This window comes from Echeneis naucrates, chromosome 3, assembly GCF_900963305.1.
Source record: "Echeneis naucrates chromosome 3, fEcheNa1.1, whole genome shotgun sequence".
Lineage (NCBI taxonomy): Eukaryota > Metazoa > Chordata > Actinopteri > Carangiformes > Echeneidae > Echeneis > Echeneis naucrates.
The window spans coordinates 20,692,088-20,715,215 of NC_042513.1; the positions used below are offsets into that span (position 1 = coordinate 20,692,088).

A 23,128-nucleotide genomic window follows, 5' to 3' on the forward strand; every position below is an offset into this window, starting at 1 on the left:
TCGGCAGCATCCGTCCGTCCATCCATCATCGCGACGTGCGCTTCCAGGTGTGGCGACGCGCTCAGACAACGCGGAAGTGAGCGGTGAGCAGCCAGCACAGGAAACGGCAGCAGGGACTAACTGTCCTCTAACAGACACCATGTCCAACAAAGAAGAGATCCGATACTGTCACAGGTTCTCCTACATCTGCCTCAAATTCCTCCTGTTCTCTTATGCCGTCATCTGGTGGGTGAGTACCGCCATGGTTGTGTTTTTGGTGTGCGCTTTTATGGGACGTATATGCCGGCTGGGTGACAGACAGACAGGCTGTGTGTTCAGTGTATGCATCTGTGTGTTCACCTCAGCCACACAGAGAAACATATTATCAAATCTTGTTTTGAGCAGAGTTAGACAGGGTTTAAGCGTTTTGAAGCCACAGGTGCAGAAGGTACCTGTTGCAGTGTGCAACGCTCCATTACGCAATCTAACCGTCTGTCTGCTGCCACAGTACGTGGCCACACCCTCCTCCCTGCACCTTCGGCCCCTTCTCTCAGCTGCCTGATTAATGCACCGTGCAAACAGAGAGGGCAGAAGAAACAGAGTCAGCAGGTCAGGCCTCGGTCTGGGAGCTTCCACAAACTGTACGTGCACCCATTCCTGTTGTGGTCGAACTGTACTGAGGCGTGAGTCATGTGCATGATCAGGAAAGTGTTTGCAGGAAAAGAGGGGAAGAGAAAATGGCAGCATTTTGCTGTGTCCAGTAGGCCATGATGGCCTCAAGTTAGTGCTGAACTTGGTCTAAACAGGGAAGTCAACACGAAAAAAAAAAAAAAAAAAAAAGGAATGAAAAGCAAGATAAGTGCTGCTTGTTTGTAAAGATAGAAGTTACCCAAATAAGGATGACTTCAGGGTGGTGCACATATGCGATTGAGGCAATATTGAATGATTTACCTGCCAATATTTTTAGGAGGAATTTCTGGCAGAGCAGATGATAAAGTTTTCTGAATTTGTATGAAGGTTGAGTCATGGGCCACTTCATTTCCCCATAACATACTGTTTTGGACTTTTTGCAGTTTATATTTGTACAGTCATCTTCCCCGAAGTGATTACGTATTTGATTTTATAAAGTAAGCATGTTTCAAACTTGACCACTGTTTATGAAAATGTACACAGCAGTATTATTGACGGAATGAATGGATCTGCGGATGAACCAGCTCGTGGAAGGTAACTGAGGGCTTTGTTCTGCCTCCACATGTCCGGATAACCTGTCTGGGACAGTGGGCAGATGTACAAAGAACGAGGACATTGAAAGGCTCCTGGAGCTGCAGTACAGATAAATATGCTGTGTCTGTCTTCAGGGAGAAATTAGGACTCTGTGAAGCAAAAATACAATCCCATATACAGGAATAAAAGGCTGCATTTTATTTCGAAGGCAATGTGTCCGACAGAGATGTCAACTAATTTAGTGTTGGCAGAAGAGCGCTCTTTGTCCTGTCTACGTACCAGCTGGATGAATGGCTGAAACTGAAAACGTCATGTTGGTCGGAGAAATATACTGTAATAATAGAAAGTCTTGGTAACCTGAGAGACATTTATTGGATTTTTTTTTTTTTTTTTTTTTTTTTTTTTGTGGGGGGGGGCAGTAATATTACTTAATTTGACATTTGTTTGAGCAAATACCTCAACATAAGAAGTTTGTTGTTGTTGTTGTTGTTTTCAGAGCTTAGCCAAGCCCTGCAGCCGTTTCCACCAACAGACAACATGAAAGATTGTATATATGTGCAGACAAATGGCTGATAGAGGGTCTTTGGCTTCACAGCTTTTTTTTTTTTTATTTATTTTTTACTTTGATTCATGGAAAGGGAGCGAGAGAGTGGGGTGTAGCAGCAGAGAGAAACAAAGGCATTTGTAATTGGTGTTATTGAGAATGAATGCGTCCTTGATAGACGTGGATGAAACTTTAACAGGTTATTTATTTGCTCCGACAACTTGCTTATTCACTTGTGTTACAGAGATATTCTCACAGCACATAGTCTGAGGAATTTCCTTCCTCCTGTGTGATGACATGCTGTTTAGGTCATTTTGTCACATACTCCATGAAATGTAGACAGTAGCAAATGTTCACTCGCTAAGAAATAAAAATGTGGCAGGTTTATTACAATGGGCATCTACAGAGATTCTGCCAAGATGCCTCATGAAAGAGTGTGTGACTTATTTTTGTTGCATTGTGTTTTCTACTACACTTTTAATGACAGAAGTTCCAATTCAAATATAAACTGTATGCAGTCGGCAGCTCGATGCGGCATTGCAGGGAGGGCGTGGCCGCGGACTCTGGCAGGGATTAATCACGTTACCCAAACAAATTTGTCTTGCAAGTCTTTGACTTTGGGCAGTGTGGCAGCGTAGTGGTTAGCACTGTTGCCCCACAATAATAAAGTCACGGGTTCGGTTCTGTTCTCCCCATGGCTGCGTGGGTTTCCTCCCACCATCCAAAGACATCATGTTTGGGTTAACTGGTGACTCTAAATTGTCTGTAAGTGTGAGTGGTTGTTGGTTTCTGTGTGTGTCTGTGTGTTGGCCCTGTGACAGACTGCTGACCTGCGCAGTGTGAGCTGGGATTGGCTCCAGCACCTCCCACAACCCGGAAACAGATAAGATATTTCAACCAACATTTAAAAAGAAGGGGCTTATTGGCTTCTTCTGTCTCCCTTTCATTTTTATTTTTTCAAATAAGGTCTTCATCTGTCCTGGATCACAGCATGTCTCTGTGCTGGATTTATTAACTGAGGCTGTAAACGGCTACATAAAATAACATTTGGCAGGAATAATCTAGAGAATAGAAAATTAGTTGATTCATGCTCACTGTGTGACACAATTAAGCCATAAAAAGACAGTAGCTCAATGTGCTGTAGTGTTATTGTGTTATCAAAGGTTTTAAGGTTGACAAAGATGAAAACTGCAACCAAAACAAAAGCGCCTGACTGACAAGAGAACCACAGGACATGTTTTATAGTCCTTATAAGCTACTGGCATTTCCAACAGTGAGAACATTTGCTGGGCAGAGATTGTGAAGTAATTTCCTGGGACATAATTGAAGGTGTGTAAAGGATTTTTGTCTGTCAATCAGTCCGTTAATGCTAAAACAACTGCAGTTCTGGACATCTTTTGACTTAAGTCTACAGCATAAGGTTATCTGCTTTTCTTAACTTTTATTTACCCACCAAAGGTTAGTTTAACATTGACTTACAGATAACACAGAGAAACACTTTGAGATTTACCAGTTCAAAGTCAGTCTTTCACTTTTGACCAGTCAACATTTTAATTGCATCGTGATTTGGGACTGTCTGTCTCTGCTGGAGTTATTACCCTCAGTCCTCAATATCCCTTTGCTGGAATAATACACTGATTAAATAAATAATCCTTCTTTGCTTCATGGGAATATTATATTAAAAATGGTAGTCCGACAGACATCGGTGTCCAACAACACTCATCAAGACAACCACCTATATGTTTAGCTTCAGTCATGCATGCCCCAGTATAGAACGTAGTCAATCACAGTGACAGCACTGTGATGTAGTTTTAGCAGAGTGTAATAAGTTTTATAATCCAACCTAACATTGGCCCAAAGCCATAATGTTGCCACTAAGTCATCTGCAGCTAAGTGCATTGGAATAAACACAGGACAGCCTGTGCTATTATATTATCATGGTTATTTTAGTTAAGTACGGTTTACATTAACCGGAGGGATTTACAATCCACCAGGACTCTTTGTAAAGATTATCACGCATGAGTGTTGACACATTTTCTTGTTGGCAGAAATTTAGAGTCGCTCTGTTTAAAATGCACTTGGCTGAATGGAGGTTGGTCTTGCAGTGGGTAGGTCACCAGCCAGCAGCATGATACCATAACAGACAGCAAGCAGGGACATGTAAGGAAGAGACACCGTGGCGGAGTATAAACAGTGCTTGGCACTCGAGGACTCGGCAATAAATAATATTTTTCTTTCCTTCTCTCTGTCATTTTCTTTCCCCCTTTACTCATCTCCTCACATGTTGTCCATCTTAATATGGAAAGGAAGAAAACAGATCTTGAGGAGGCTGACAGCAGTTAGCACTAAACGTGTCAAAGAATTATCTCGACAACATACTGTGATTTTAACATTTGCCACAGCTATTGTGCGCGTAAGTTTTGTTGCTTTTTCTGATTGTGGATCAAAAAGATTACCTTCGCCTTTTAACAGTTTTCTGTTGAATGACAGCCGATTGTACATAAAAGCCAACACAACAAATATGAAGTGTGAAGCATGTCATCCTCTGATTCCTTCTGCGAGGGACTTGCACTCTAGTGTTGCTGAACAGTTGTACTGTTTAATGTGAAGTGTGGCCTGTAGGCTCTACATGGAAACATGTTGGAGAACATTGCAAGGAAGCTCACTCACCGGACACACGACACAAGAAAGGTAACAAAGTAATTGATGTCGCTGTAAATGGACCATTTGTCCAGTGATTCCTGCAGTGCTCAGCTCACATTACAGGCCTTCATGTGCCTGTGTGCTATTTCCATACACTGAAGTGTCAGTATCCTGTTTAATTTTAGATTTGCCTGTTGCGCGTTGCAGGGGACAGATTTGCTCATTCAGTGTTGCTGTTATGAATTTACTATTAATTCTAAAGTAAAATAGACATGGAGGGGAGTCAAATATATATTTTTTTCCAGTTAAACATTTCAGCTCAAGCCACTTTCACAATCAGTGACACATACATTATAACTATGAATGCCTTTTTAAATTTAACTAAGTAGAATATTTCTATTTGCCTAAATAGCTGTGATTTCTTATTATTGTTAATATTATTATCATTGGTGGTGGTGGTGTTATTGTAACTGGGGCCTGCATCATGAAACTGGATTAAAATGTCCGGGATCTCTTTTCGTTACCTGGCTTCACTTACCCAGACGTCTGGTTATCAACGGGCTGATTGGACTCAGGTTTTTCCCGTCTAGATCAGCGCGCGTTCATGTAAAAGGGGCGGGGTTCGCTGCATCTGACCAATCGGACCACGGAAAACACTCCTTTCATGATGGAGGAGCTTTGATATTACAAAATATTAAAAGCACAATCCATTATTCAAGCAAGGAGTTACACAGTTGCAGCTGCCAGAAGCCACAAAAAAATTAATTGCGGGGATTATTATATTAAATCCCCACCACATTGGCAAGATTTACTGCATGTGCCCCATTATTAATGGGGGGTTCCAACTCAGATTAGATTCCTACAGAAGAGCTTGTCCTTTCAAATAACGAGGCTGTAGAGGGGGGTCACATCAGACCCTGGTGGTGGTGGCCATACTTGGTACGTGGTATGTTTGAGTAAGTCAATTATCAATTTACTGTGAAAGTAAGATGTATTTTTTGCGCAGTTGGTAGGAAGACACTCACAGTGAGTCTGCTACCCCCACTCACAAAAATGCTCCCCTCCAGAAAGGTAACAGTAAATTCAAGAGTCACAAAATATAAATAGCTTTATTTCATCTGATCTTCAGTCCGGTCATTTTTACAAATTGAAAATTTCTTTGAAATGGAAATGTCGTGATGTAAGATCTGAAATGCCTTTATCAAGTGACTCAACAGTAATATCTGAAGCCAAACTGGAAATAGTGCAAATGCTGATTTGGAAGATTGTTCTGAGACAATCCTCTCCAGACACGGTTGGAAGAAGACTAAGTGGTCCGTAGTTACTAATGTTTCCAGTCTCACTGGATTTGAAATGGACTTTATCAAAGTATATTTTTCCATCCATTTGGGAATAACTCAGTTTTCACAGGAACATTAACAAGATGTGTATGGAGCTGGATGAGAATGCTGCTGTAATGTTAATAATGAGAGGCCTGTGGCTTTATAAGCCTGATTGCTTTGCATTTTGTTCACTTGGGAGTGAACAGTGTGTGTCTGTTCACAAGCTGAGGGATTCTTCAACTGAATTTTTCACCATTCTGTCATGTTATGAGAAAAATTGGCCCTTGTCAAATGGAGGAGACTCCTCTGGCTGATCACACGTATCTTTTATTTAGATAAATGCCACCCGTCATTATCGTGTTGCTTTACTTTTATGTTTCACTGGCGAACAACAAGAGAACACAACTAAGTTATAGTTTTTGACCCCTTAACCATACATGGAGGGTCTGACCCCAAGCCGTGACCCTTCCAGAGTATGGATAGTAAATGGATGGACTCTCAGGCTCGATTGGTCACAACTTTTAATTAGTTTTTTAATGTATTATTATTATTATTATTATTATTATTATTATTAAGAAAACAGCAGTGATGATGTTTGTTGTGAAGCTAAGTTTCTTTTGTTGTCATGTTCAAGTGATTTTTGAAGACTCATGCTTTGTGTTTAGGATGGCGTCTTGTTCTTATGGTGTACATAAAGCTTTTAATTTTCTGAACTACAGAGATATTTACACAGACAGTAACTTTGCAGGAGCCAAGTCTGGAGCCTCAATCTGCCATCATCAGTCTGTAATTGTGTAGAAACCTAGCAGAGTGTTTTGTGTATGCACCTCCTGTCTGACAAAATTGAACCAGATTGAGCCAAATTTTTTTTACTGTTTGTCTGTCGTTTACCTATACTATAAATAAAATGTATTATTTTTTTACTATCATATGATCAGATGAGTGCTTTGATCAAATCCAAACATCACTTTATAGAATCTGATCACCTTCATTCATTTACTACCTCCGTCGCTGCGTCATAATACCTGCCAGGACTGTCCTCTGCAAATTGCTCTTCTCATCAGTGGGCCTATCTTTGGTTCATCATGTGTGTTCTTCTTTCTACAGAGTTAATTTTCCCATTATGTCCAAGCTGATGACTAACCCATGCTATCTTCTTCCCTTTTGTGTTTCCAGTTAATAGGTGGATTTATCCTGGCTATCGGCATCTATGCTGAGGTGGAGAGACAACGCTACAAGACTCTGGAGGGGATATTTTTGGCCCCCGCTATAATCCTCATCCTGCTGGGAGTCGTCATGTTTGTTGTTTCATTTATCGGAGTCTTGGCTGCACTTAGAGATAATCTAACTCTACTAAAAGTGGTGAGTGTTGCTCATGGGGTTTAATGTGGGCTGCCAGGATTTCTCCATGAGCTGGAAAAGATTGGGATTACTAGTCTTGATTGACCTCTGGATAGACTAAGGCTTTCAGACAATGTGTCAGCATTATTGGTATAAAAATGTTAAAAGTAGGCCATAAAAGCACTCCTCACATCATCAACCCCATCATCCATTGTCCATCATCACCTGGACTGCTGACCGAGCAGTCATCTGCTGTTTGATCAAAAATCCAGACTCATCTGACCAGGCAATTTTTTTTTTCTATTTATTTTACGCTTCAGTTTTCTCTTCTTTGCTGACAGGAGGGGATTCACCTCAATGTTATCTGAGCTTATCTGAGTTACAGACTTTCCTCATTAACAACTGCTGCTCGCTTGGTGTTTAAAAACCCGACAGACCGTTATGTGTGAGACGAGCAGTTTTCGAAATACTCAACCCATTCTGACGTTTGAGTGACCATAAACTGCTCTTGACCTGCATCTGCATGACTTCCCAGCTCTGCTCATCACCAGCAGGTCTGCAGGTGTTCCCACTGAAGTGCTTGGATCGTGTATAGTTGCTGCATCATGCAGCATATTCTGCCATGTTTATTTATTGTCAATAGCCAGCTCTTCAGATGTTCAAAGAACATCTTCAAAGAAATGATATAAGTATATAATTGCTTTGCTCTCTAATGTCTGTTTGATGCAGTTCATGTACACCCTGGGAGCGTGTCTGTTCCTCGAGCTGCTGGGAGGAATCTTAGCGCTGGCTTTTCGCAACCAGGTGAGCAGTTAACAATCTGTTAGACGTCTGAGCATAAGTCAGAAAAGATCAAGCCGTTTTCATTTATATCACTAATACCTCAAATCACAAATTTTCCTCATGGCCCTTCAAAGTCTCTACAAGAGACACCCTCTGTAGTTCAGCTAAAAGCTGCTGATAGAATCCTTGAGAGGACGAAAATAATGAAGCCGTCCTTCTGCTAGAGAAGCGCATTAGAGTCTGTGCGTGAAAAGTAGACCAAATAAATCAAGACTGCAATTTGCTAAGTTGATGGCAAATTTAAAAGTGGATAAAAAAGTGGAAACCAGTCCAAATGAGACCATCTCCCAGCAAATTCCACAAAACAACATGGCTTGAACATCTCATATAATGTGATCATGTTATAACAAACTTAATTGTTACGAAGCTCCCATCAGTGTACACTAAATAATTCTCACTGCAGATTAAAAGTCACAACATTAAAAGTCCAATTTTGTCCATCACGATGATGCAGGGAGCACACAACATTAAAAATGATTGCTAATAAGGATGCCATAATAAAAATGGCAGTGCTACAGTGGCCAAAACCCACTTTTCAGCCAGCCCAGTGTGAATGCAAACCAAATTACACTATTAGATTTGAGTCATAACTCTCCATGAAATAGATCTATATTTACCTGCAGCGAAGCAGGAGAGCTACTGTGGCTCTCATGCTGCTCAGGTTCTGTATCAAACCTGTGCCTGATAAATCAGGATTCACCACAGTGTAGAGTAATAAGTGAGCATTACCGCATTGTTTAGTCTTTTTTTTTTTTTTTCCCTTCCAATCTTTCCAGTCTTATTGGTATGACTCTGGAGGGGGTTTTATATTACTGTGAACTGAAAAACATATTCAAATTCATGGTTATAATTCAAATTAACCATGATTTTGTGGGGTTGTACAGTTTCTGCAGTGGGTTTCACGTAACGTGTGACATTGGTGGAGGATTACTGATAATGAGCCCAGAGCCAAAGTGGTGTGATGCTGGCAGTCCTCTTCTGAGATATTCATCAGATCACATTTCCTGATTAGAAAGACTTTCTCCTTTACGAATGTTTCAATGTGGGGACAAGCTCGTGTTTTAGGGTTTGTTCCTTTTGACTGCTTTTTAATGTTTGCATTTTCATGTACAATTAAGCATATGAACAACCCTCAGCCATAATGTTTCTGTCTCCTTGACGAAAGAAAATCATAACGATCACCATTACGATTGTAGAGTTTAGCTTGTTAATGACAGTTTTATTTAAAATAAAAGGCATTTCATTTAGACAGAGAAAAATGATACGGCAGGGAATGAGAAATGTGTGCATATTAATAACATTTTAATTTCTTTCCTGCGTAAGCAGAGTTATATAAACATGGATCTTATTCTTTTCTACTTTCAATGAACACCATGTTCAAGATGATAATGTCATGTGAGCTTATAGTGAGCTTTGTAATAATAATTGCCAGGTGAAAGCAAGGATCGTGGCGAATCAGCAACACCAAGCCCATAAATTTGCTAATTGTAATGTGGCTTAAACGTGGCTGCCTTGCCTTTTATTAATTCACTGTGAGGGGTAAGAAATATTCAGAGGTGGCAGAAAAGAAATTTGATGAATGTTCCACTCCCATCCTTCTAATATCTGACTCTCACAAGGGTAGTAGTCCCAATTTGTTATTAATAGCAGGGACAAAAGAGACATGACGGAGCATCAACAGGCTCCAATAAGGAAAAAACCTGAAGCTTAATAAATTAAAAGTAAAAGCAATCTATTCAATATGCTGTGAAAGAGTGAAATTAGTGGAATAAATGAAGAGCTTGAAAAATGAAAACATTCAACGAGAAGCTCTCCATGAGTGTACTTAGTTTCAAATATTTATTCTCAGTCTGTGGATAGATGTGACCCTGCTGCACCAGATTGTGACTGACAGATGTGAGCTGTCAGTCTGTCGTATTTTAATATTCCAGTTCAGCGGATCAGTCACCTTGACTAATCACAGCGTTGGCTTTCCTTTACGAAAGCAACGTGTTCACACAACACCCCTCTTTATTTTCACCGCTACAGACGGTGGAATTGCTGAACAAGAACATCAAAAAGGGCATGAAGAACTACTACGATGACCTGGATTTCAAAAACATCATGGACTTTGTACAGAGGAAGGTAAGGCAATGTGACTCACACTGAGGAAGATCCCTGTCAACGAAAAACAAAGTTTTAATATGCTGTAATGTACATGCAGAGCAGACAGTAATATAAAGCTGATTTCAGATCAGTTTGCATGAACCACCACCGCTGAACTAGGATGATCACAGCAAGTCATGTCCAAAATAATGAGAGCGCTGTGCTGAGGCATCAGCGAGCACCTGATGTACTACTGCACATCAAGTTCCCACAAACACAGCCTGAAGCTGAAAATCTCATTACCACTTTTTGTTAAGTGCACGGAGCGATGCGGTATCGGGGCTTTAGCACCTGTCTCAATTCAGATCCCTCCCTGGTGGACCTGAGCAGCTTTTAACTACTTGGGCCCAGAAATCTGAATTTTCACACATTTGTTGATTGGTGGATTCAGCAGGCACATCACCTGATGTCCATTGTGCCAAGATGGTTCAATTATACCATCCACATTGGTTCGTTTCTGTTGCACGACCAAAGGGTGTCTATTTCTCTCACTGGATGAAGGACTGAGCTCAGCCGGAAATGATCAACTTGATAAAAGCTGTCAGATCTGATCAAAAACAAATTGGCATAATCCTGCTTCGTATTTTAGTATTTAAGTTGCAACTTTAATTGGTATTTTTACGATAAAAATGAATCAAATAACAATATAATTCACATTCAGATTATATCTTAGTCACACTGCTCCGGAGGGTTTGATTTGATATAAAATTAAGACATTCATGAATGTCTCAATGGACTCAGTAATGTTTTGTTCAAAATATGACTTTGCAATTGTAATTCTGCCGTAAACCCTTGATGCCTATTGTTGCAAATTCACCTCAAACCACCTCCATGCAGAATGCAGTTGAAATGCCCTATTTATTCCCCCACTGCTGGTCCAATGTCATTTTTTTTTATGCGTTTCTAAATAAATTCAGACGTTTGGTCAACCTGCACTTGGTTACTGACTTCAGAAGCTGCTCAACATTATTTTCACTCCAAAAAATCTGAAGCTATTTTACTTTGACAGCAGACTTTTCATCCTTTGATGTTCTTTATCCACTTCCTCTAACACCAAGGAGTGCTTCAGTAGTGGTTAAAAGCCATTTGGCAGTAGCGGCATGAAGCACCTTTATTTTTCCTGTCGTGGCGTAAAGCAAACACTCGGGTCAAGTGTTTTGCAGTTGGGGCGGTTCGAATGATTTCCCAGAGGACTCAGACGATCAGATTCTATTAAGGTCATCTTGAAAGCCACGAGATTATGAAGGCATTATCTGTGAAAAATACTATATCGGCATTTAGAAACACCTTGTAATATAACCTGTCTGTATGATAATGTTTTTTCTCTAATCTTTGTGCCCATATTTTAGTGCTCCCATCAGATTTTGATTGCCAAGGAGTGGAAAACAATTCAACAGTGATTTGAACAGGTCAGATCAGACATTAAAATATCAGGCTCAGTGTTGTATGTAAAAATGTAAAAATCTAATCTCTAGTCATATTGTGTCATAGTGGATGGTGTTGTCTGATGTTTGTGTACAGCTGGCCTATTCTTGTTCCATCAGATTGCCTTTCAAATATTTCAGTGTTTGAACCTATTTTGGTTTTTGATGAGTTTAGACATGATGTTGTCGCAATTGGCCTCAGGGACGAATGGTGACCAAGTTATTCATTGATAATTTGAGAAAATATCAATCTGATGGTAGCTAATGGAAATAAATACTGTGTTGGTCTAGTTATTAGTTGGGTAGTTGATTATAGCGGTAAATTGTAACAGGTTTGCAACAACAGGAAATAAGAGAAATCTCACCTTGGCTCGACAACACAAAGCCATAGATTGGTTGTATCCTGTCCTGAGGGCAGTTAATATCTAGATGGCCTTTATTTCCAATGAGCCTCAGTATCCAAATGGAAATGTGACATTTATGCCAACAGAACTGGCAGCCTGTGTTTTCAACACTTGGGGAGACAGTGATGGCCCTTTTCTCACACAATCACATCTCAGAGTTCAACCATAACACTAATCATAATGTTAAATATTACATTGTCTTTTAGCAGTAAGCTTCCATTACTCACATATCTCATAATTGGAAACTTTGGAAGCCTGTCCAACAAAGCAGCTCAAATCTGTCAGCCCATTTGTTATTTGTAATTTATACTGAACTCGCAGCTCTGTTTTCTCTCATCTGCCACAGCCGGGCTCTGTGGTTGATGTCAAAAAAGTTTTACAGCACTGCAAACAACAAAGCTATTCATTCATTTAGCCGCTGACTTCATATTCCCAGCGCTGTGGGGTTGTTTGACATAATAGCGCTCATGCATATTTATAAGTTCCTTTTTGATTCATCACAGGCTGCGTTGGTGGCATTTTTTTGGCATTTGTGAGTATGAAAATAAAAAACACAAAAAGCATTTCATACAAAAGCACATTCGTAAACTTTATGTACATTTTGGGAACGGAATTGAGGGTCTTCAAATCAAACTAGTTATTTCTGTTGTTTGACAAATTTCTTTTAAACAACAAGTCCTGATTTGTTTATAACTAGATATAACAAAGATATACACTCTATGGATAGAAATAAATATGTAAAATGTTCCATCGTTTTTTGTTTGTTTTTTTTTTATAGACAGAACACACATGCTTTGACTTTATGATATTATTCATACAATATCTGTTTGCCATTGTGACTCCTAAAATATTATGAGCCATAGAGAGAAAAAATGGCTTCATTCAGTATTAAACATGAATTGTTGAAATTATGTGAGCGAGGGGAAAAGTTGACAATGAACAAAACCAATAAAATGAAAAGAATCATTTAGTGTTGTAATATTAAAGCTATTTAAAATGCATGGGTCCATGATGCCCTCTCACAGGAACCAATCTGTAATTCCACTTATCTATTATTGATACCTGGCTTTGTCTATTAGCCCCTAGAAAGGCCCTGATTGATCAGTTTGGTCTACAGATCATGTCCATCCATTAGATCGATGGCTGGCTTAACCATAGCAGGAACCGTTTATTATCTGTGTAGCCCAGTGGATTGTTTGTTCCGGTTGTCCATGTGGACCATCAGCGTCACTGTGAAATATGAGTTTGTCTTTTTTGGGACAGTTGCAGTGATTTAACTGATTGCTTGTGTGCTAGTAGGACTAGTTGCTGTTTTTTGAAACACAGCTTTACTATTTTGATTTTACACAACGCATATCAGAACAGGTTTTGAAAATACGGCACATTGATAAAGATTAAACCAAACTGACATCTTCAAAAAGCTATTTCTACTCTTTGTCGCATTTTAGATGCAATTGTTACCAGCTTCACCAAATTGTGAGATTTTTTTTCCTTGAAACTTTAACAAGATCTCACTTTCATAAATGTTCAAATTATAAAATATCTCAGCAAAAATGAAGATGATCAATCTTAATTGTATTAAGCAGCCAAAATACTGCAGGGCTGAAACAGTTCAATTCACTGAAGTGCCTTTAAGTGTTGACCTCATCACTGTGTAACTCACACTGGGGAACCTGTAAACGTCTGCACTCGTTCTATCCTCTATCGATCACCCCATGTTGCAGTGACATCAGCTTTTTCTAGTGAGACCTTTTCTTCTGGTGTTCATTACCCCTTAGCCTTCTTCACAGCCATGTCTCTAATTGCTGTGGGACAGCACAAAATACAGATGCGACTTTTGGCAGGATGATGGATGATGATCTGTAAGAAGAAAATGCAGGCCCACCATCATGAGGGGCGGACATGCAGGCGTCTAAGCAATGTAAATATTAATTAGTTGCTTGCTTTTTGTTTGACAGTTAAAACTTTAACCCTTTTCAAATCTATGACCTGAATCAGGATAAATCAAGACTTGGCCAAAAGCGCTATGACTGGACTGCATATTCCCTCTGCCTTCCGCTGTCCTTTTGGATATTAATCCTCCTCCTTTAGCAATATCACTACATATAATTAAAGTCCATTCCCTCCAGCATGAATACATATAGCAAAAGGTGTGATTCTTATACAGAGTCCAGCCACATGCTCAGTTTAAAGCACTGCAGGCTGTAAAGCTGCCGAATAAAGCAGGTTTCCACCAGTTTGTTTCCAATGGAGAAACTCAAATTATCCCGTCGTTACTTATCACTGTATTCAGAAAAACATAATAACCATCTGTTTATTTGGACTTCAAAGTAAATGTCACATAAAATCCATATTTGCTGGTTCACATCAGAATTACGGTTAATTTAGGTGGAATCAGCTCAACGCTCATATAAAAGCACGTAGCGTGCACTACAGAGATGTTTTCATACATTCTTAAAACCAGCATTTAAGCCAGTGAACAGCTGGTCATCAGTCAGTCAGACTACAAAATCGTTCTTTCCTTCTGCAAATAGGCAAGACACGAATAATTGACAGAAAAATGCTGCCCGTATACATAACACCAGTAGAGCAGCCTGTTGTGTCGGGTTTTAGGAGATCAGGGACTTTACTCTTCTTCTGCATTCTCTGCTTTGGTACTTACAGTAGATCAAGTGGTTCCTCTTGTTTTTTTTTTTGTTTTGTTTTGTTTTATTTTGTTTTGGGTTTTTTTTTCCAGATTTCTCAGCAGATATTTGTTACAAAATAGGTGCTGCCCTTCTGTGGCGTCACAGCAGCGATAAGACGGAGTAACTTTCAGCATACCTGCTTCATTTTCATTCATTTATTCATAACTCTCTTTATTTTGTGTCTCGTCCTCATAACGTCTCTCCAGGTTTCTATTCGACCTCTTTTCACCTCTTACCATGAAATATTTTTCGTCATGAATGACGGTGAGACTTTGGTTTGACCGGAGTGTTTATTATCAGCAGCTGCGCCGCTGTTGTCTACCCAGTAAAGCAGAAAAATCAAATGAAATTACTGAATTGGTGTCATTTGGTGTAAGTGCAGTAATTTTTGTCGGTGTGTGTGTGTGTGTGTGTGTTTTGTGCATATTAGGCGCCGAAAACGGGCATTACTATTAACAGTGATAAGAGCTGCATCCCATTAATATTTACCTTTCATGCCGTGAGAATTAATTATGTCGTGCATTACATTTTATATTCCAATGTTTGTTGAAAAGGACAGTTATCTAACTGGCCTTTAAATGCTAAGACACACTCAGGCAAACCAATGATATATTATCGAACCTAATTTATTGTGCCTATAAAGATATTTATAAATGTATTAAAAATAATTGGTTTGCACCACCTATTTTATACCTGTGAATCAACAAAAGAAGGTTGTTGGGTAGCAGTTTGTTGCATGCTGCTGCTATGAAAGTGTGTAGCTGAGTGTGGAAAGGTGAGAGATGCTTTGTAGTGAATTTGTGGTTTTGCGCAAAAGGACGTGTGCAGATTTGTTGTTGTCACCTGAATAACTTCAACTAAAACAGGACTTTGTTTTCTTCTTGTTATTCATGGAGATGTAAGGTAAACATCACTACCTTTAATTAAATAAGACAAAAAATAGCATTCAAATTTTGCAACTACTTCATGAACATCGCAAAAATGAAGTTTTTAATCCAGGATTGTCGCACCACGCAGTGTTCTCTTCAGTTTTTTATGTCACTGATGTCTTTCTATTCTCCAAATACATTCTGATAAAATAATGAAAAACAGTTTTGTTGGTTTTGCATGCTGTGATACTGTATACTAATACTATTACCAACATTGTAAAATTACATTCAGTTATGTTGAACAGCTGTACTGCTCCCTGTACAAAATAAACATAGAAGGATCATAATTACATGAAAGGTGTTGGGTATGGTTTATTTTGTTGCAAAATGTTGCTGGTGTTGGATGAGCATATCAGAGATAGTGTTTACAAAGTTGTTTGGCTTTTATCTCTCCCCCTCTCTCATTCCCGCTGACCCTCGCTCTCTCTGTGTATTTTCATTCACTTGCTTTGTCGTTCCCTTTTCTGTGCTTGTCTCTCCTCTTTACTCCTCCCCATTCTTGCAGTTTAGTTGCTGTGGAGGTCAAGAGTTTAAGGACTGGGAGGTCAACATGTACCACAACTGTACTGCACCTGGTCCACTGGCCTGCGGTGTCCCGTACACCTGCTGTGTTACTACCAAGGTTGGCGTCGCTCTGACTTCATCACATATACATGCTGCTGTACAACATCTGTTATGAATTTCCTGGTCCAGGTGATGTTACTTGCATTTGCACCAATCTGCTGGTTGGTGGTGAGACTGTCTGTATATGTGCTACTTTCCCAAGTCAGTGTTAGATATTTGCATCTATAATGTCACCAGTAACTGCTTAGATTCAGTAAACATTTCGTCACGCCTGCCTTTTTGTTTACTTATTGATCGCCTGAGAAGCTTTGAACACTGAGTTCAGTTTATATATCATTATAGTTGCATAAATGGTGTTGGATTTTTAAAATACATCAACCTCATCAACCTTATGATGGTGATTATGCCTGTTCCATTGCGAGATGCAATTTTCTCCCCCACACATTTTCAGAGTTTCTACCATGACCTTATATACCTACGCTGTCCCAAAGTTTCCAAAGAGAAAACAAACAAAAACTTCATCAGAAAGCAATATGAGCAAAATCATCATTCTCATTAAGAGTTTCTTTTGTTGTGAGAAGTAAATTCACTAGTGCGATCACTTTATTTCTTATCCAGTGGGTGTAACTCAATTAATGTTTCACAGGTTTAGTGTTTTGGTTGTTTGCGTGTTTGTTTTTTATATTCGCCTCTCTTAATATTGCTGTACTCGTAGTAGGGACTGCCCACTGTTTACTGTTTTTGAAACATAGTGTAGCAGCCTAAAGGCAGCCAAGTCAGTCCTGCTATTATTACAGTGCTGCCTTATAAAGCAGTAATGGACAGATAATCAGTTGTTTCTTTTGTTCACCATATTCACTTTCCCATATTCATCAGTATCTATTAGGATAATTAGAGCCAAACACGGAGCAAAATGGACATTGCCTGGTATGACTCAAGCTCATCACAGGCTCTTTATTTTTGCCTTTCTAGTGATTTATTTTCTACTTCAGTTTTATGGAAGTGTAGTATTTCATGGAGGACTCATAGTGACGGGGTGGTATTGTGAATTTTCCTCACATTCCTCACATGCTTTCAGTCACACAGGTCCATTAGTAATGAATTCAACATCTCCAAAATTAAGTCAGCTAAACATGCAAAATAACTTCAAATTCCATTCCTTTGCCTTTTCCAACCACGAGAGACAGGCAGCTTATCTTTTCCTTTTTGAATATATTCATATATTTCAATATTTGAATATGGAGAAGGCTTCGTCAGAGACACACTATGGTTTTTTGTTTTTTTGTTTTTTTTTTTGCTGACGCAAAAAACACATAGATATTGTACACACAGAAAACCAAACAACATAGAAAAATCGCACCATCTCAGGCAGTTGAAGTGTGTCTGTGCCTTTTACTGTCTGCTTCTGTTTTTTTTTTTGACGCAAAAAACACATAGATATTGTACACACGATAACAGAAACACACAGAAAACCAAACAACATAGAAAAATCACACCATCTCAGGCAGTTGAAGTGTGTCTGTGCCTCTTTTACTGTCTGCTTCTGTTTTTTGTAGTTCCACCTCTAAAGATAAATTTTTACTGAAAGCTTGTCGTCTTCTGTTTCGTGTTAACTCCTCTTGATGCTTGAAGCTATTGGCAGCCTGCTTTCTGTCTCTCACATGCTTTTTATCACTCACTTTTAACTTTATCTCAGATGTCTCTCTACTTCTGTCCCCTCCAGCGTAACGAAGTGGCCAACACTTTGTGTGGCTACAAGGTGCTGGAACGAGAGGTAAGATAATGACTGAACGTCTGAAAAACATGACTGAATAAAAACAGACATTCCTTTACCCTCATTTAAGTGCAGCTTCTCTCTTTTGTCAGCGTAAACCTCCTGCTTTTACGAGGCAATGGGCGTCTTGTCAATTAGTCCCTTTTGTCCATCTGCCTGCTGTTGAAATTCACTGTAATGACTAGTTGTCTATTTACACAAAATTAAACACTGGGCAATTACTGCTAAATTGTGTGCTGCTATATTGCAGGGCAATCAAGTGTTTGTTGTTGTTTTATCAGCTTTTGGTGTGTCATTGTATAAATGTGAAAACTGAAGGGTTTTTTTGTTTTTGTTTTTTATAGCGTTTGGATTTGGTTGATGTAATTTATATCAGGGGCTGCACCGACGCTTTCTTCATCTGGTTGATGGACAACTACAAGATCATGGCAGGACTGCTGCTCGGGATCCTAGTGCCCCAGGTACACACAAAAACACATACAATGGAGCTTGTCATTATTACTTTTAGCATTCGCGATGGTCCGTGCAATTTGTGCACATTGATCTCCTTACTGATCGGTCTAATCTTTGTGCATTTCCCAAAGTTGAATATTTACCTAGACTCTGACAACTGGCATGTATTGAAGAAAGGCAACTTCAGTTCCTGTATGTTTGGAAACATTTGTAGCACAGTGACATAAAGCTTTTGTTTATATCACCCTATCTAATGCAAGCAACTCTGATGAGGGAAAAGAGATTTATATTGTTTTACGTCAGCAACTAAAACAACTTGAATTAAAAAGCAGAGTCAGGACTAATTCCTACCTAATAAATAAAATGATGATAATTTAAAAGATACTGAGGCTTCTAATAAAACTACACCTAATGGATTTCTACACGTTTGAGTTCCCTTCAAACCCATTTTCTTGTACGACAGACATGAAATTTTCTCACTGTGAAATTTTTTGTTTTCTCGCGTCTCATTTGAACTCAAGATTCGCAAAAAACACACACACATGCAGACTCTTATGAATAGAGGTGGTGTTTGACTTTAATGAGATGAAGTTGTCAGTGATTCATCCAATTCATGCATGTGTCTCCTCACTCATCACTCGTTGGAACAGAAAACAGATTCAACACAAAAAACTGAATCACCACAGAGTGTAAATTTCATTTTTGTTCTCGTTCTTCATTTACTTAAAAAAAAAAATGGATCTGTGGTAACTGTAGTGTCACTGAGCACTGAGGTTTAACGCATCTGTTCAAATTTTAAAAGCAAAATATACATTTGTTACAAATTTAAGGCATCACCACGTCGCTGCCGTGGTAAAAATGTTTCTGGACCTTTGTGTTATGATCTGGGCAGTGAATCACACTCCTGGATATTTGTTTAAGTACAAGTACAAGCTCCGAAGCATGCAACGTTGTTTACGTCTGCAGAAGTGTCGGCAATTAGGCTGTTAGTGTTGGCAGAGTGATGTTGATGGCTCAGAAATCAGTTCCCTCTCCCCCCATATCTCAAGGTTAAGGTCGAAGTCACAGTTTGTCACTTAGTGGGCGATTTATGGTTCAGCTAGCAGCCAAAACACAACTAAATAACAAAAAAAAAAAAACAGCCCTGCATCCTGTGTGTGACTGTAAGATGTCAGTGAAGGAAACAAAGAGACATTTGAAGACGAAGAGAGAAAAAAACCTTGTTGACCTCTATTCCTCTATTTCTCTCTCTGTTTAGTTCTTTGGTGTGATAATCAGCTGGCTGTATATAACGCGTGTGGAAGACGCCATCAGTGAGTACGGTCACTACATGGACGGTCTAATGGACTCGGGCGCTCCGCAGAGACAGCCCAGGAGGCGGGGCCGTGTGTCCAAATGGTTCAAGTGTATGCCAGAGACTGACTGATGGGGGCAAATGACAGCAAAATGAGAGCAGCCAGCAAACGCAGTTGGTTAAATCATACCAGTGCAGATCCAGAAACAGCTGCAGCAGCTGTGGGAATCTTCAACTGCAGGTTTACTGCAAGGACACTCCACAATGGAGAGAAAATGTTGTTGTTTTTTATCGGGAAGATTGAGTTTGATTCAAGAGTTCATTTTTCAGTTTTACCTCTTAACTTACTGACTTGTATTATAGAGTGTACTAATGTATGAGTGGGATGTCATAACTCTTTTTTTTTATTTTTTATTTTTTTTTTTTTCGAGATGCACTGTGCCTCAGACAGTCTCAGGGATTAACACGAACACGAAATTAAAAAAACAAAACAAAACTGTTTTGTTTCTGGTGTTACGACTTGACATAAAATCTTCAGCACTGACGTATTTGCTAATCTTTTTTCATTGTTAGGTTGTTTTTTTTTTTATACCACTGCTTAAAACACATTTAGTTTACTTTACTCTACTCTACTACTTTACTATACTTTACTCTGAAAATCAACTAGTCTAATCATCCAACCGTGACTGTTCCCACAAAACTTCCTGCTGTGCAGAATCAGGACGTTTGCCTTTGATAGACCTGGCAAGATTTATTACTTTCCAACATAACCCTCCTTATGCCCTTATAACCACAAGCATTCACAAGATTTGTCTCCAAAGCTAAAAAAAAAACATGTTTAATTTATAATAGGCATCCTCCTAATTTTTCATCAAAGTTTCAACTTTATTTCTCCTTTTTAAAACTAATCTGCTCCCGAATGCGAGCTTTAAAAGCTATTAGCAGATGAGTTCAAGGTAAACTTGTTGTTTAAACACTTCTGTGGTTTACATTTTCTTGTTGGAGTAAGGTTGCATTCTCACACTGTCCAATTTTCAGGTTTTTTGATACATCTCTTGTTCTCACCAAAGGATAAATGAGCCAGATGCAATGCAAAATGCTGACACCTGTTTCCACTTGTTTAACTGCACTTGTCATTTCTAACCGTGAAAAGTTGAATGGAAAGTCCATTCCAAAAATAACTAATACACATTTAGCAGGCACACTCTTTAATCCAAATTATTGAGGGAATTGACAGTATGACATCTTTTAGTAAATATGATTACTTGCATTTTTTGCTAATGTTTTATTATTATAATTATGGTCATGGTGAACGATCCGGAAAATGAAAAAGGAACTTACTTATTACTTGTACTGTGCACTGCATTACAGAAGCGGTTAATATTTCCTGACATCGAAAATATTCCAGTTGTTGTGTTGATCATCTTCACGTAAATGACTATTCTACTCTGACAGTACCTACTCATCGTAGTTAAAGTGTCAGATTTCTCTCTAAAAGAAAAGGATGGCAATGAATGCATTGAAGGGAAACTTCAAGTTGTTTTTAAAAGTTGTGGAATTGTCAGTTCATTGAGTTGCACAAAACCACCATTTTAAAAGGGATTTTGACAAAATATTTTGGCTGATTGTGGGTGTAAAATAAAATTATTTGATGCTTGTTTGAATTCTGTTGTATGTCTTTGAGCTGACTGAAGCACTAAATATATCTTCCGGTAACTGAGGTTTTAGAGGTTGGGGGGCTATTAAATAAATAATGGCTGACATCATGCTGTGTTTTTTGAGAGCAGGTTTCACCCTGAGTCACAACCAGGATCTAAATTTTTCACGCGAAAGTATGCAAATGAATTATGTGAAAGGTCCATCTAATAGACAAGGTACTGTCAGAGGAGATAAAATTAGTTCTGTAATTTCTTTTTAAGCCAAGCTAATTAACTGAAAGGCAAAGTAGTATAAATTAAAGTCATTAAATTAAGACTATATTAAAAACATTTGTTTTGTTTTTTTTTTAATATATAGTCTCAGAGAGAGGGGAGAGAAATTCATTACAGATATAAATTTTTGGCATTTGATTTCCATAAGTGGTCGTTTTGACAACTAAAGTGAACTCACAGAATCAAAGCCAAGGACAATTTTAGGAGGAAATGTTTAAATAAAATATGAACATTAAAAATATACTAAGATATCAAATCTGGTAAGCAGCATTAGTGGCATCAGGAGCATCATTTTTAATTAAATGAAGACTTTAGCTGTTTCTTTTTTATTTTAATAGAAGGAGAAGAGAGTTATCTTGCACCATTATTTGGTCCTGCTTCAACTCCAGTTCAACTCCCATCAGTCAGAGAACAAAGCAAAGAAGAGCGAGCGTTGGTGATGTGTGTGGCATCTCCAGAGTGATTTGGTGTTTGTTTGTTGTTTTCTATTTTCTGTTCTTACTCCTGCTTGTCCTGCTGCTTTGAGGACATCCTGCTGAATGTAACTTATTAATATTTTAGTCCCACCACCATAACAGGAGATATGTATTTTTGTACATCACCAACTAGGTAGAGTGACACTGTTGTGAATGGTCTGGATGGTTTGCTCGTGTTGCTCTGTCCCACAAACACACAGCTTAAAATAACTATGTTTGTCTTTTTCCACTAACTTTTAATCTTTTTACTTCCCAGCGTGCTTGCGAATAGAATATTAAAGTCTTTATTATAATTATTACGAAGCAAAGTAATTGCAGATTGAAGTACAAAGCAACAGTAACAGGTGTGTGAAGTCTTCCCACAGATGTGGTGATTCACCATGTTTTCAAATTGAAAGTTGATCGCATTATAAACTAACTATTTGCCTCATTATTAATTTGACTTGTCACTTTGCCAAATATTCTAAGAGATAAAAAAAAAAAAAAAAAACTAAAACCAACATATATAGCACATAGAGTGTGAGGCTTTAACTGAACAAAACATTGATATCAACAGCTATGTAAAACCTGAGATAAAGATTAAAGTAAATGTAAGCAAGGGCGTAACTTTGAGTTCAACATTGGGGGGGTTGAGATTTTTCCTGTTAGATACACTGACCCCTTTATACTGTTTTGTGTTCATGTTTTTGTTTTTGTTTTGTTTTTTTTTTGTGTGGTTTTTGAAGTCTGGAAGCTTTGAGTGAGTGATCAACTGTAATCAAAACTGATACTATAACTATATATGGATCCAGTTCTTTACAGTACTATTTTCAATACTTTTTTGGGGAATAAAAGAAAACTTGATCAAATTAGGAACATAAACTTCATTTAATTAAGATTTTTTTCATAAAACTTTAAACTTTTTAATTTTTTGATATGTCTTCCAACTAAAAAGTTGAAATAGAATAATTTTTCTTTCCCTTTCTGATCACCGGACTGATGCTGACATTTTCCTACAGAACTTCAGACAAAAGGAAACAGCCTGGCATAGCAACAGTAACCAAGGGGGGCGGGGCTTAGCCAAGGCTCGGTGGGGGGGTCAAACTTCGATGGGTGAGTTTGACAGATAAAATAAATTCATGAAGCAACAGGACCACGAAATAATGAATTAA

General features: G+C 38.6%; 1 protein-coding gene across 1 annotated transcript; it reads left to right on the forward strand.

Annotated features, from left to right (window-relative positions):
* The first annotated feature begins 76 nt into the window (after nucleotides 1–76).
* Nucleotides 77–21,437, forward strand: tspan15 (tetraspanin 15). The gene is made up of 8 exons (XM_029498748.1): nucleotides 77–229; nucleotides 6,889–7,074; nucleotides 7,783–7,857; nucleotides 9,925–10,020; nucleotides 15,991–16,107; nucleotides 17,773–17,823; nucleotides 18,168–18,284; nucleotides 19,535–21,437. Exons 1-8 carry the CDS (start codon nucleotides 140–142, stop codon nucleotides 19,700–19,702), a joined length of 900 nt encoding a protein of 299 aa, XP_029354608.1. The 5' UTR covers nucleotides 77–139; the 3' UTR covers nucleotides 19,703–21,437.
* The last annotated feature ends 1,691 nt before the right edge of the window (nucleotides 21,438–23,128 follow it).

Bases quoted from the DNA above. Each gene is read 5' to 3' on its own strand.
- tspan15 (XM_029498748.1), top strand. From the start codon at position 140: ATGTCCAACAAAGAAGAGATCCGATACTGTCACAGGTTCTCCTACATC. The intron at 230-6,888 runs GTGAGTACCGCC...TTGTGTTTCCAG, and splicing joins CTTATGCCGTCATCTGGTGG to TTAATAGGTGGATTTATCCT. The intron at 16,108-17,772 runs GTTGGCGTCGCT...TGTCCCCTCCAG, and splicing joins CCTGCTGTGTTACTACCAAG to CGTAACGAAGTGGCCAACAC.